Below are 14,203 nucleotides of genomic sequence, written 5' to 3' on the forward strand. Positions count from 1 at the left end.
TGTGAAACAAAAAATAAATAAGACAAAAAAAACAGAAAACTTCAGCGAAAAATACCTATTCACCCCCCAAAGTCAATACTTTGTAGAGCCACCTTTTGCAGCAATTACAGCTGCAAGACTCTTGGGGAATGTCTCCATAAGCTTGGCACATCTAGCCACTGGGATTTGCTTAGGGTCATTGTCCTGCTGGAAGGTGAACCTCCGTCTCAAATCTCTGGAAGACAAACAGGTTTCCCACAAGAATTTCCCTGTATTTAGCACCATCCATCATTCCTTCAATTCTGACCAGTTTCCCAGTCAGCTGCCGATGAAAAACATCCCCCCCCCGGCATGATGCTGCCACCACCATGCTTCACTGTGGGGATGGTATTCTCGGGGTGATGAGAGGTGTTGGGTTTGCACCAGACATAACGTTTTCCTTGATGGCCAAAAAGCTACATTTTAGTCTCATCTGACCAGAGTACCTTCTTCCATATGTCTGGGGAGTCTCCCACATGCTTTTTGGCGAACACGAAACGTGTTTTGCTTATTTATTTTCTTTAATTTATGGCTTTTTTCTTGCCACTCTTCCGTAAAGCCCAGCTCTGTGGAGTGTACAGCTTAAAGTGGTCCTATGGACAGATACGCCGATGTTCAAAGTTCCAGATATTTTTTTATTTTTTATAACCCAACCTTGATCTGTACTTCTCCACAACTTTGACCCTGACCTGTTTCGAGAGCTCCTTGGTCTTCATGGTGCCACTTGTTTGGTGGTGTTGCAGACTCTGGGGCCTTTCAGAACAGGTGTAAATATACTGAGATCACGTGACCGATCATGTGACACTTAGTTAAATAAAGTCCACCTGTGTGCAATCTAATTATGTTACTTCTGGGGGTAATTGGTTGCGCCAGATCTTATTTAGGGGCTTCATAGCAAAGGGGGTGAATACATATACACGCACCATTTTTTTCATTTCACCAATTTTGACTATTTTGTATATGTCTATTACAGGAAATCCAAATATAAATCAATTTAAATTACAGGTTGTAATGCAACAAAATAGGAAAAACGCTAGGGGGATGAATTATTTTGCAAGCCACTGTATGTATTAAAACGTTCAGGTTTCAAACAATTAAGTATATATTTTCAAAATGCATACTACCTCCAGCTAATTGCAAAGTGGTGTGTGATGCGCTGATGAAGAGCCTATGCTTTTGCTGTTTGAGATGCTGTAGCAGCAGCTCTCGCGCTCCGACAGATTTTCCACTCAAAGGCTCTGTATCTGTATGCTGTAGGCGTGTGATAAATAAGATATCCCTACATAACGAATATACACAGAGTGAACAAAACATGCTCCTTCCATGACAGACTGGCCAGGTGAATCCAGGTGAAAACTATGTCACTTGTTAAATCCACTTCATATCAGTGTAGATGAAGGGGAGGAGACACGTTAAAGAAGGATTTTTAAGCCTTGAGACAAGGATTGTGTATGTGTGCCATTCAGAGGGTGAATGGGCAAGACAAAATATTTAAGAGCCTTTGAACGGGGTATAGTAGTAGGAGCCAGCCGCACCGGTTTGTGTCAAGAACCGCAGCGCTGATGGGTTTTTCATGATCAACAGTTTCCTGTGTGTATCAAGAATGGTCCACCACCCAAAAGACATCCGGCCAACTTGACACAACTGTGGGAAGCATTGGAGTGAACATGGGCCAGCATCACTGTGGAACGCTTTCGACACTTTCTAGAGTCCATGCCCCGAAGAATTGAGTCTGTTCTGATGGCAAAAGCGGTTGCAACTGAATATTAAGAAGGTGTTGCTAACGTTTTGGACACTCAGTGTAAGCCTACTATACACATGGCAATTTGATCTGCTTTCTATTTATTTATTTTTTAAATTGGCCAAAAGCTGGCTATTACCGCCTAACAGAAACCCTGGTGTGTAGACTGGCTGCAGTGGCTTGGCAGCCAGGGAGAAGAAGAGACCTCATTAGCATTCCACAGTGTGCGCTCCATCTGCTTTTCATAGTCACAAATTAATTTCTCCTCCTCAAAAGAAATGCAAATAGGCTCACATCTCACACTGCTCTATTATTCTGTTATCAGTCACACGGTGCGAGACCATAAAGAAAATGCACCAAATTGGAGTTAAGTCACATTAATGCTTTGGTCTGGTTTGCTAATGCCTCAGGTTAGAGGGCAAACTGGTCTGGGAAAACATAGCCATTAGCCAGAGATATGTAGGATGTTGGAATGGTAAAGCCATTACAAAAACAGTCAGTCCACACATGATATATAATAACAAATTGAATGTATAATTTGCTTTTCATTGAAATAAATAAAAACAAACAACTAGACAGAGCAACTGAAACCAAGAAACCAGATGACACTACAAGGAACATATATATCTAATGGAGGACCTTCCTAAAGAGGAGGGTTTTCAGGTCATTTTTAAAAGGTGTATATGCAATGGCTTGGGGCTGTCATGAATGTATGAACTGAACTGGAGTAAGCCTATACATCTGGTGAGAATAATGTATGTACAGTTGAAGTCGGAAGTTTACATACACCTTAGCCAAATGCATTTAAACTCAGTTTTTCACAATTCCTGACATTTAATCCAAGTAAATATTCCCTGTTTTAGGTCAGTTAGGATCACCACTTTATTTTAAGAATGTGAAATGTCAGAATAATAGTAAAGAGAATGATTTATGTCAGCTTTTATTTCTTTCATCACATTCCCAGTGGGTCAGAAGTTTACATACACTCAATTAGTATTTGGTTGCATTGCCTTTAAATTGTTTAACTTGGGTCAAATGGTTTTGGGTAGCCTTCCACAAGCTTCCCACAATAAGTTGGGTGAATTTTGGCCCATTCCTCGTGACAGAGCTGATATAACTGAGTCAGGTTTGTAGGCCTCCTTGCTCACACGCACTTTTTCAGTTCTCCCTACATATTTTCTATGGGATTGAGGTCAGGGCTTTGTGATGGCCACTCCAATACCTTGACTTTGTTGTCCTTAAGCCATTTTGCCACAACTTTGGAAGTATGCTTGAGGTCATTGTCCAGTTGGAAGACCCATTTGCGACCAAGCTTTAACTTCCTGACTGATGTCTTGAGATGTTGCTTCAATATGTCCACATAATTTTCCTTTCTCATGATGCCATCTATTTTGTGAAGTGCACCAGTCCCTCCTGCAGCAAAGCACCCCCACAACATGATGCTGCCACCCCCGTGCTTCACGGTTGGGATGGTGTTCTTCGGGTTGCAAGCCTCCCCCTTTTCCCTCCAAACATAACGATGGTTATTATGGCCAAACAGTTCTATATTTGTTTCATCAAACCAGAGGACATTTCTCCAAAAAGTACGATCTTTACCCCCATGTGCAGTTGCAAACCGTAGTCTGGCTTTTTTTATGGCAGTTTTGGAGCAGTGGCTTTTTCCTTGCTGAGCGGCCTTTCAGGTTATGTCGATATAGGACTCATTTTACTGTGGATATAGATACTTTTGTAACCGTTTCCTCCTGCATCTTCACAAGGTCCTTTGCTGCTGTTCTGGGATTGATTTGCACAGAACGCGTCTCCTTCCTGAGCGGTATGACGGCTGCGTGGTCCCATGGTGTTTATACTTGCGTACTATTGTTTGTACAGATGAACGTGGTACCTTCAAGCGTTTGGAAATTGCTCCCAAGGATGAACCAGACTTGGAGGTCAACAATTTTCTTTGAGGTCTTGGCTGATTTCCCCATGATGTCAAGCAAAGAGGCACTGAGTTTGAAGGTAGGCCTTGAAATACATCCACAGGTACACCTCCAATTGACTCAAATGATGTCAATTAGCCTATCAGAAGCTTCTAAAGCCATGACATCCTTTTCTGGAATTTTCCAAGCTGTTTAAATGCACAGTCAATTTAGTGTATGTAAACTTCTGACCCACTGGAATAGTGATACAGTGAAATAATCTATCTGTAAACAATTGTTGGAAAAATTACTTGTGTCATGCACAAAGTAGATGTCCTAACCGACTTGCCAAAACTATAGTTTGTTAAAAAGAAATTTGTGGAGTGGTTGAAAAACAAGTTTTAATGACTCCAAGTGTAAGTGTAAACTTCCAACTTCAACTGTATATGAATTGGGGATGAATAAATACAGAGCTCTTCAAATGGACTTTGTAATTCAATGTAGGCTACACTCATCAGGAGTCGGCTGTCTGTCCCCTAAATCCAGAGTGAAACCCTTTACCCACATAAGCTTTAATACTGCCAGGTGTATTTCATTCATTGTGCCTAATGCCTCCACATTTACAATGAAGAGCATGCTTCTGGCTACTGCTCCAGTGGCTGGCATCGCTGTGACATTTTATCATGTTACAAACATGATAACATTGACAGTATGAAACAACATGCATCAGAAATGCATTGGGTTGATGAGTAAAAGCCAACCAATGAAAGAGCAGTCGCTCTCAGGGGCACGGTCGCTATTAATATCCCTCCATTTGATGAAAAGATACAGATGAATCATTATTAAACAGTGCTCGATGACGGGAACATTTCAAATTGAATTGTGATGACAAGACAATTCTTATTTCAAGTTAGCGACACCCACTCACTCCCAGGTTTGGAGAGTTGTGTGGAAGAAGCTAGCTAATCCTATTAAACAATAGAGTGTAAATGAGAGTATTTAATTTGACATGTAATATTTCCCAACCCCCTACGCAGTGTTGAGCTGGATCATGTAGGAAAGCATTAAACTCATCTAAATCCTAGTATTGGACGCCCACATTCATATGCTGTGCGACAGTCCGGCTATCGTATGCAGCATCTATGAAAAAGCTGTTCCCCAATGTAATTGATTTTTACACATATAATCACCAGATCTATTTTCTTTCTGCCTCGAGAGTATACTTGCTTCTCTGTATCCGTGTGTGTGTGAGTGACACACACACAGAGAGAGAGAGAGAGAGGAGAGAGAGGAGAGAGAGAGGAGAGAGAGAGAACGTGCAACCATTTGTATGTTGCTCATATAAAAATTACTGTCCCAGGGGACTACTGTAAACTCGCCTTTGTGTTGAAAGACGAATGAGCCTAGCTTTGAAAGAAAACACAGTGGAAAAACAGAGGCCTGAGTATAAGTCTAGGACGTCTATGTGACTGTTACATCATATAGTTCATCTCAGAGTGGTATTGGGGGTCGGCACGTCCTCATGCTCACCATCCTCGTCCACTGTGAGGTCCACCACCTCCCCGGCACTCTGGCGCAGCGGCTGGATGACAGTAGAGAGGCGGTGGCGGCTGCGCAGCTCCTGGGGTCGGTTCTGGGAGCAGCTGGGGCCCCAGTACATCCTGCCGTGGCCCCCCACCGAGCGAGGCCTGTGGACACAAACACACAGCCAGTTAGAGAGGAAGGAGAGGGGGGGTAAACAATCAGATTAAACAAGGCTTCAGTTTTCAGACTGACTGGGACCACGCTGATAATGCCAGGTTATCTGGACCCCGGGCCTGGGCTACGGTATTGTAACATTGTAACAATTCTATGAGATTGCTGACCACACAGCCCTCTCAATGGAGACCAGTGGTCAGTGGATGAGACCCAGTCCATAGGACTTCATGGAGAAGTGAGAAATTCCAGACAATTCAGCCCATTTTTCCTCCCAAAGCAAATCTCTTGCTTTTCCCAGCCTGATTGTCCTTTAAAGCAAATATATAAACAAAAGTTCATTTTATGATGTAATTTATCATGTAGTAAAAGGGAAAGTTGAAACGTTGTCATTTGGAGGCAGGGGATGGTCCCCACAGCTTTTTCTGTGTGATGAGCACAAATCAGCCTCACTTTGGGCGCTGCTGGAACGCCTGGCTGGAATGTAAATAAGAGCCAGCTGACATGAGTGCTAGCGCTGCAGCTAATTCATAAAGACAGTCTACACACAGCCGCGCGCATGAGAGACACACAGCTGTGCAAACCTTTGAGAACCACACAGAAAGATCATGTTTGTTTCACACACATGGTTTCTTCCACCACACCCACTAAACTACAAAACAAGCTTGTGGAAAACACAATTCAACATACAACACACAGAAACACCTCTACCTCATCAAGCCTCAGCTACCACACACACATTGGCTTAAGTCACAACCATTGTGCATCATTGACTGTGCTCTCTCCTCTCCCTTTTGCAGTCTTCCTCTCTCCCCATCTCACTGCCTCAGTCTTTCCTCCGGCCTTCCGCTATCTTGTGTGATGTGGGAGTCCAGAGAGTATCAGTGTGCCGTAAAGCAGGATGAGAGGGGGGAGCATAGGGGATAGAGTGCCTGCCGTAAAGCAGCCTGTCATGGAGAGATGAGGCTGGGGAAGAGAGAGAGAGCAGTGAACCAGGCTGAGGGCCAAGACCAGGCTGAGGGAAGGGGAGAGCCAGGAGCAGAGAGACTCCTGCTCCTCTCAACACAGGGCTGCTGCTGGAACCTCTAAACCACAGGTTGCATCATCAAAACAATAAGATTACAGACAAGCATGGTGGGCTGCTGCTATTCCAGTGAGACCAATGTGTGTGCACAACAATAGCAACGCCACACACACACACACACACACACACACACACACACACACACACACACACACACACACACACACACACACACACACACACACACACACACACACACACAGCCATGTAGGCCTAAGAAGTCCTTCTAATAAGCAGGCGTGTGAGAGAGTGTCCACTCACACTCAGTCTTCTCACACAATTCAGCAGAGGAAATGCCATTCTAACTGCTGTGGGCTGCATTGGTGCTGTGATGTGTGGGGGGGGTCCCATTAGCTCATACTGCTGTCCATTCCATTTCCTGTCAGACGGACATACTTCACAACAAACGAAAAAGAACGGAAGGCAACAAAAACCTATTAGTGCAACTTCTGATGTTGGCAATGCAGAAAAGAGGAAGAAAAGCCTCCATGGCATGTCCCATGGGGCAGTTCACCTCACCCCCCCATGTGGAGCAGTGAAGGTGGTACACACAGAGAGCCAGTACAGAAGGTGTGGCTTGATTGTACTGTAATTGGCACCTGCTCCTCCTCTCTCCCACCTCGGGGCCCGGGGAACAGGCTAGCCCACCTCGGGGCCCAGGGAGCAGGCTAGCCGACCTCGAGGCTCAGGGAACAGGCTAGCCCACCAGGGACAAGCACCTAATTACCCACAGCGTAGACCTGGGATTATTTTGTAAATACCTGTTTACCACAGTGGCCTCTGAGGGGTGGAGGCGAGGGGAAAACAGAACACAGTAAACATGAACACTGTGGGAACTGGGGGCTTGGCAGGACCAGGGTTTTGCCATCTCCACGCACACTCTGCCAAATGCCTGAGGGCTTAGAGGGCTCGACAGTGGGGCTAACTGCAGGGACGGGATCTATGGACTGTGTATAAAGGCTATGGTACTGGGGGGAGGAGGGAGAGGGCGACACAATTAAGGGACTAAATGGACTGTGTGTGGAAACAAACAATATGAAGCATCTGGTACTACATCACAGCAAGACAGAAGCGCAAGCTGCATGTTCTGCACCAAAATCCAAAGCCTTCACTGATACTGAATATGGCACTTACGCATACTCACACCCTCTATCCCAACCATTATCCTCTCTGCACTGTAAACAAATGATCTTTCAGCGGAAAACCGGTATTGCTCATCCTGCTGCCCTTTGACCTCCACATCCAGTACTCCTCGCTACACCTCCCCCTTCAGAAACAGCCCTTCTCTGCATTCTCCTGCAAGCCAGGGCAGCTCTGGGAGGTGCAGGCAGAGATAGGGAAATAAAACACACACACACACACACCCTCCCGTAACTAACTACACTCTGCTCATTCACTTCCCGGAAATACCTAGGGAGAATATGGTCAACCGAGCATGAAGAAAGAGGGAGAGAAGGAAGATAGAGAAGGGAGAGAGATAAGGGGAGAGAGAGCGAAGGGAGTGAGGGATATCTACAGGGAGAGAGAGGGAGTGATACAGTAAGAGAGCGGAGGGAGGGAGATTACGGAAGAGAGCGAGGGGGAGGCAGGAAGAGTGATAGAGCAAGTGAGGGAGCGCCAGAGAGGGAGGAGGGAGATAGAGAGCAAGGGCTGGGGTGAGGGAGAGAGAGAGAGAGAGCAATGCTTATGTAAACCCATCTGTATCACACTCCAAATATTTACAAGCTCTCTGAAAAAGACAGCCCTTTTCAATTTCTTAGAGGGCCCTTACTGATCTCCCTCCCTTTACTGATCTCCCCCCACCCTTTACTGATCTCTTTCCCCCCTTTACTGATCTCTTCCCCCCCTTTACTGATCTCTTTCCCCCCCTTTACTGATCTCTTTCCCCCCTTTACTGATCTCTTCCCCCCCCTTTACTGATCTCTTTCCCCCCACTTTACTGATCTCTTTCCCCACTTTACTGATCTCTCCCCCCCCCCTTTACTGATCTCTTTCCCCCCACTTTACTGATCTCTTTCCCCCCCTTTTCTGATCTCCCCCCCTTTACTGATCTCTTCCCCCCCCTTACTGATCTCTTTCCCCCCCCTTACTGATCCCTTTACCCCCTTTACTGGACCCCTTTCCCCCCTTTACTGGACCCCTTTCCCTCCTTTACCCCCTTCCCCCTTTACTGATCTCTCCCACCCCCCTTTACTGATCTCCCCCCCTTTACTGATCTCTCCCACCCCCCCTTTACTGATCTCTTTCCCCCACCCTTTACTGAACCCCCCTTACTGATCTCTTTCCCCCCCTTTACTGATCTCTTTCCCCCACCCTTTACTGAACCCCCCTTTACTGATCTCTTTCCCCCCCTTTACTGATCTCTTTCCCCCACCCTTTACTGAACCCCCCTTTACTGATCTCTTTCCCCCCCTTTACTGATCTCTTTCCCCCCTTTACTGATCTCTTCCCACCCCCTTACTGATCTCTTCCCCCCCCTTACTGATCTCTTTCCCCCCCCCTTTACTGATCTCTTTCCCCCCCCTTTACTGATCTCTTTCCCCCCCCTTTACTGATCTCTTTCCCCCCCTTTACTGATCTCTTTCCCCCCCCTTTACTGATCTCTTTCCCCCCCCTTTACTGATCTCTTTCCCCCCCCTTTACTGATCTCTTTCCCCCCCCTTTACTGATCTCTTTCCCCCCCCTTTACTGATCTCTTTCCCCCCCTTTACTGATCTCTTTCCCCCCTTTACTGATCTCTTTCCCCCCCTTACTGATCTCTTTCCCCCCCTTTACTGATCTCTTTCCCCCCCTTTACTGATCTCTTTCCCCCCTTTACTGATCTCTTTCCCCCCCCTTTACTGATCTCTTTCCCCCCCTTTACTGATCTCTTTCCCCCCTTTACTGATCTCTTTCCCCCCCTTTACTGATCTCTTTCCCCCCCCTTTACTGATCTCTTTCCCCCCCCTTTACTGATCTCTTTCCCCCCCTTTACTGATCTCTTTCCCCCCCTTTACTGATCTCTTTCCCCCCCTTTACTGATCTCTTTCCCCCCCTTTACTGATCTCTTTCCCCCCCCTTTACTGATCTCTTTCCCCCCCTTTACTGATCTCTTTCCCCCCCCTTTACTGATCTCTTTCCCCCCCCCTTTACTGATCTCTTTCCCCCCCTTTACTGATCTCTTTCCCCCCCTTTACTGATCTCTTTCCCCCCCTTTACTGATCTCTTTCCCCCCCTTTACTGATCTCTTTCCCCCCCCTTTACTGATCTCTTTCCCCCCCCTTTACTGATCTCTTTCCCCCCCCTTTACTGATCTCTTTCCCCCCCCTTTACTGATCTCTTTCCCCCCCTTTACTGATCTCTTTCCCCCCCCTTTACTGATCTCTTTCCCCCCCTTTACTGATCTCTTTCCCCCCCCTTTACTGATCTCTTTCCCCCCCTTTACTGATCTCTTCCCCCTGAATATTTCTGAAAAGGCCAGGCACGTTTAGCCTTATCAACTCCTGGATAACACCGTTTAAAATAAGTCACACTGCACAACCTGAATAGATCTACAGAGGAGCACTGTCAGGGAACAATCAATCACGGGCAAGCTAATCGCGTGTCTGTGGGACAGAGGGAACATGGGAGAAATTAACAGGGCCACTAAAGCTCCAGTCAGTCAAGCCAAGTGGGTGAAATTCTCCATTGGGGTTCCAGACCTGCAGAATGGGCTCACTGAGATGGTGAGCCCAAAGAGAGTGGTCAGATGAGCTGGCCTCTGGAAGGGGGGCTTGGCTTTACTGCTAAAAACAACCGGAGGCATGTGGCCTGATCCCCAGTGCAGCTCTTCTCTGGGTACGCTATGCACTATGCATTGCTATAGAGAGACCCTGCCTGCCCCCCTGCTATTCCACTCCACAGCAGCCTGAACTGGTCTCTAAACCGGTTCTTTAATTGCTCATCCACACTACTAATCAACTATGTTATTACTCTTCTTGTTCCTGCTCTGGTTCCTCTTCGCACACACACACTTTCCTGAGATGTTAAGACTTGATGCTATTACACCCCGGTTCCCCCCCACTCCCTGCATTCCACTCATAGCACACACACACAGAGAACTGGGAGCCTGGAGATGAGTCACGTCAACAGTCAGAGCCTGAGAGAGGGAGCGCCACCAACTGACCTTCGGTTTCACACAGAGGGTCCCATTCTGGGAACAGCAAGACACTACTCAACATTTCATTGCACTGCCCTACATACAGAACAAATATCCTACATCTAAAAACCTACCCTTGAAAACAACATGATCACATTCCTTGCAGGCACTAAATGTATTATACGATAGATACTGTAGGTCAATAACATAGGACTAACTGGGCAGATATGGAGTTGCCTATTTTAGTGTTGTTTGTAGAATGTGGAGGGGGCTCCTCTCATCCTGAAAATAATGGGAAGTGATGCCACATGACTGGTCATACCAGAGAGACAGGAGGCTTCTAGAACCTTCTCTGGCCCCAACGGGCCTGTTTAAACAGAACACTCCATGACATGGCTGTGCTGTGTACCTCCTCTCTAGCCTTCATAGAGGCGGCCATATTTGGCTGATTATCTTCCTGAAAGCATAACGACCGTGTTAAACAAAACATAAACGTATTGATAACAATGCTAGCATGCTATGCTAAGGATTACATTAGTAAGGAGCATAATTACACAAGGTGGATTAGCTAGCTAGTTAACACACTATACAGCGACAGGAACCAACCAATCCACTAACATGCACGTGAATGACACGGCCTCATTAAGTTTGCATTTATGTAGCTAGCTGAGTATTTACTGAAGCAAATTAGTGGCTCATTCAAGGACACAGCAGCTGGGAGGCTCACCTGGGATTACTAGCAAACTATCTCGTCTCCAGTCAGCCATCCATTCCCCTGATCAATAGGCCTTACTTACTGCCACCCTGAACATCTGCATGTCATTCAGATGAAATGGAAAAAACATGAAAATGCACTGGGCTCATTGGGCTGGCCACTCCTGATATCTTTAGACCTATGGTATGCTTTGTGCACATGTAGAGATTGGTGACAGACACAGGGTTGAGAAAATTTGCCTATTCAGAAAACCTTGAAGTATTTTTAAGTGTCAGAACAGTGTTTTGACCTGCAATGGGATAAAAGGATACATAAAATCAACTATGTAGGTTTATTTTGTTTACTTCACTCCCCAGATACCTAGCCATTACCTACAAGCAGGGGCGACCAGTCATTCAGGGCTGTTTGAGCCCCACCTGTTTAGCTTTTTTTGTTGCCCGTTTTGCATGTTGTTTTGGCATTCATTTGTGTCACATATCAGTTTGCAAACAATGTAAAAAAAAAAATAATATCACTGAGTTAATAAAGCCGCATACCAAGTTAGTCTCTTTTTTGCTTTCTTGAGAAGGGCAGCGCCAAAATGCAGGGGTTTCAGCCTAGCTCAGTGCTTTCGTGGGGTGGGGCAGCCAGGAGAAAATATGGAGCGTAAGGGTTGGTAGTGTTCTTGAGTTGCGCCGTGATTGGCTCAGTTTTCTGTCACGCTTGGGGACATTTAAAAAAATGTAACCTTTATTTACCTAGGCAAGTCAGTTAAGAACAAATTCTTAATTACAATGACAGTGTCAGAACAGTGTCAGCTGTGAACTACATCACTGCAAAATCTACGGGTAGAGCTCGAAAATTCAAGACCCTTGGGTGCTGCCATAAAATTACATTAGAAGTGTCCATCCAAGAAGGCTTAAGGTCATTGGCCACAGATAAAATGACATGAAATCACGTTAGATCTACAGTAGATTTGATTGGAATGAAAATGTTAGCTAGCAGTCATCATGAATCAAGTCGACAATCTGCTGGTAAATCCTTTTCAATCCCTGTCATATGAAGATAAATAATAATGAGAAATTATAGATAAAACGTATCGGTGCTCATCGGCCATAAACATTACACAAGTTGGAAATCGTAAATTCAACAATGAGTGGTTTGAAAGGGATCAGTGGCTAACTGCAAGCATTGCAAAGCAATCACTAGCCTGCTATTCAGTGGAGTGGGTGTGTGGTCCAACTCTGGGTTTAAGGGTCTCTTTTCCAAGCTTAAAAGGATAAACATTCAACATTGGCCATGCTGTCAATCCAGCATGACCTCTGCCGTGCTCAAAACTGGGAACTTTTAACTGGGAAATCTCTGACTTCAGTGAGTTCAAGACAACTGGGAACTCGGAAGAAAACGAGCTCCAAATGGGAAAATACATTTTGAATGGTAATCCAACGCACAATTGCAAGTTGGGAACTCGGGCCTATTTCTAGAGCTCCGACCTCAAGATCACGGACGTCATCATGATTCGCCACTGTTTGAAAAACATATATTTTTTTTCAGTTCCCAGCTGTCTTGAAAGCACCATAAATCCAGAGAATGCCAGACTTTGATGACAAAGTTTGATGACAAAATTTGCCCACGAAGGACCGCTGCACCACCTTTCTGTTCAAGTGAGCACAGCATAACACGGAGTCCAAAAATATCTTGTATGCTGCTGCATAAATGTAATATGCCAGGTAGATATGTATACTGTAGCTAAGAAAGTAATACTAAATGTATGTTGTGTAGTAAGCTGTTAGTAGCCCATGTGCCTCACTAATAATTTAATCTATTGTCACCTCTTAATTTCACCTACTGTTCTGACTTGGTGGTGCCTATAACCTGTTTTAGAGAAATGCAATCATTGAATATTGTAAGAGCTTTCATTGTCTGCCTATACGCCGCCTTTATTTGTCCTACGGTTCTGAATTGGTGTACAGGGAGAATACTGTAAGAACAGCCCATTTCAAAAGTGCTAAACAAATAGTTATATTGAAAACATCTGTCCTAACTCGCTCATTAATGTCTTAATCAAAATAACAGATTGCCTCATCCTCACGTCGTCCCCTTACTCCATAGTTTGAACATCTCAATTGTCAGTAGAAACCACATTTCTTTAAGCAGTCAGCCATATCAGCTGTTTTTTAAAGTCAGTAAATTAAGCTGACTGAACTGTTTCGCTGCCAGACAAGGCTCCGCTGATAGCCAGGAGTAGCAGTGGTAAGGTGTTGGGACTGCTGTTGGGACTCTGCTATTGGGACAGCTTTATGCATAGTGCATTTGTAAAGTTTTCAGACCCCTACATTTTTCCCACATTTTGTTATGTTTATTCTAAAATAGATTTAAAAAAATACTCATCACAATACCCCATAATGACAAAGCAAAAACTGTTTTTTAGAAATTATTGCAAATGTATTCTAACTAAAAAAACAAATATCACATTTACAATAGTATTCAGACCCTTTACTCAGTACTTTGCTGAAGCACCTTTGGCAAAGATTACAGCCTCTAGAGTATAAAGCTACAAGCTTGGCACATCTGTATTTGGGGAGTTTCTCCCATTCTTCTCTGCAGATCCTCTCAAGCTCTGTCAGATTGGATGGGGAGCGTCGCTGCGCAGCTAATTTCAGGTCTCTCCAGAGATGTTCGATCAGGTTCAAGTCCGGGCTCTGGCTGGGCCACTCAAGGACATTCAGAAACTTGTCCCGAAGCCACTGCTGCATTGTCTTGGCTGTGAGCTTAGGGTTGTTGTCCTGTTGGAAGGTAAACCGTCGGCCCAGTCTGAGGTCCTGAATGCTCTGGAGCAGGTTTTCAACATCCCCACAGCATGATGCTGACACCACCATGCTTCACCGTATGGGATCGTGCCAGGTTACCTCCAGAAGTGCCGCTTGGCATTCAGGCCAAAGAGTTTGATCTTGGT

General features: G+C 45.3%; 1 protein-coding gene across 1 annotated transcript in view; it reads right to left on the reverse strand.

Annotated features, from left to right (window-relative positions):
* Nucleotides 1–14,203, reverse strand: part of LOC106562205 (E3 ubiquitin-protein ligase Arkadia) — a 51,885-nt gene that overhangs the window by 10,335 nt on the left and 27,347 nt on the right. The window contains 1 exon segment of the mRNA XM_014126905.2: nt 5,188–5,345. Within this exon segment, the coding sequence (XP_013982380.2) occupies nt 5,188–5,345 (158 nt within the window).

The sequence above is a fragment of the Salmo salar genome, chromosome ssa11, assembly GCF_905237065.1.
Source record: "Salmo salar chromosome ssa11, Ssal_v3.1, whole genome shotgun sequence".
Classification (NCBI taxonomy): Eukaryota; Metazoa; Chordata; class Actinopteri; order Salmoniformes; family Salmonidae; genus Salmo; species Salmo salar.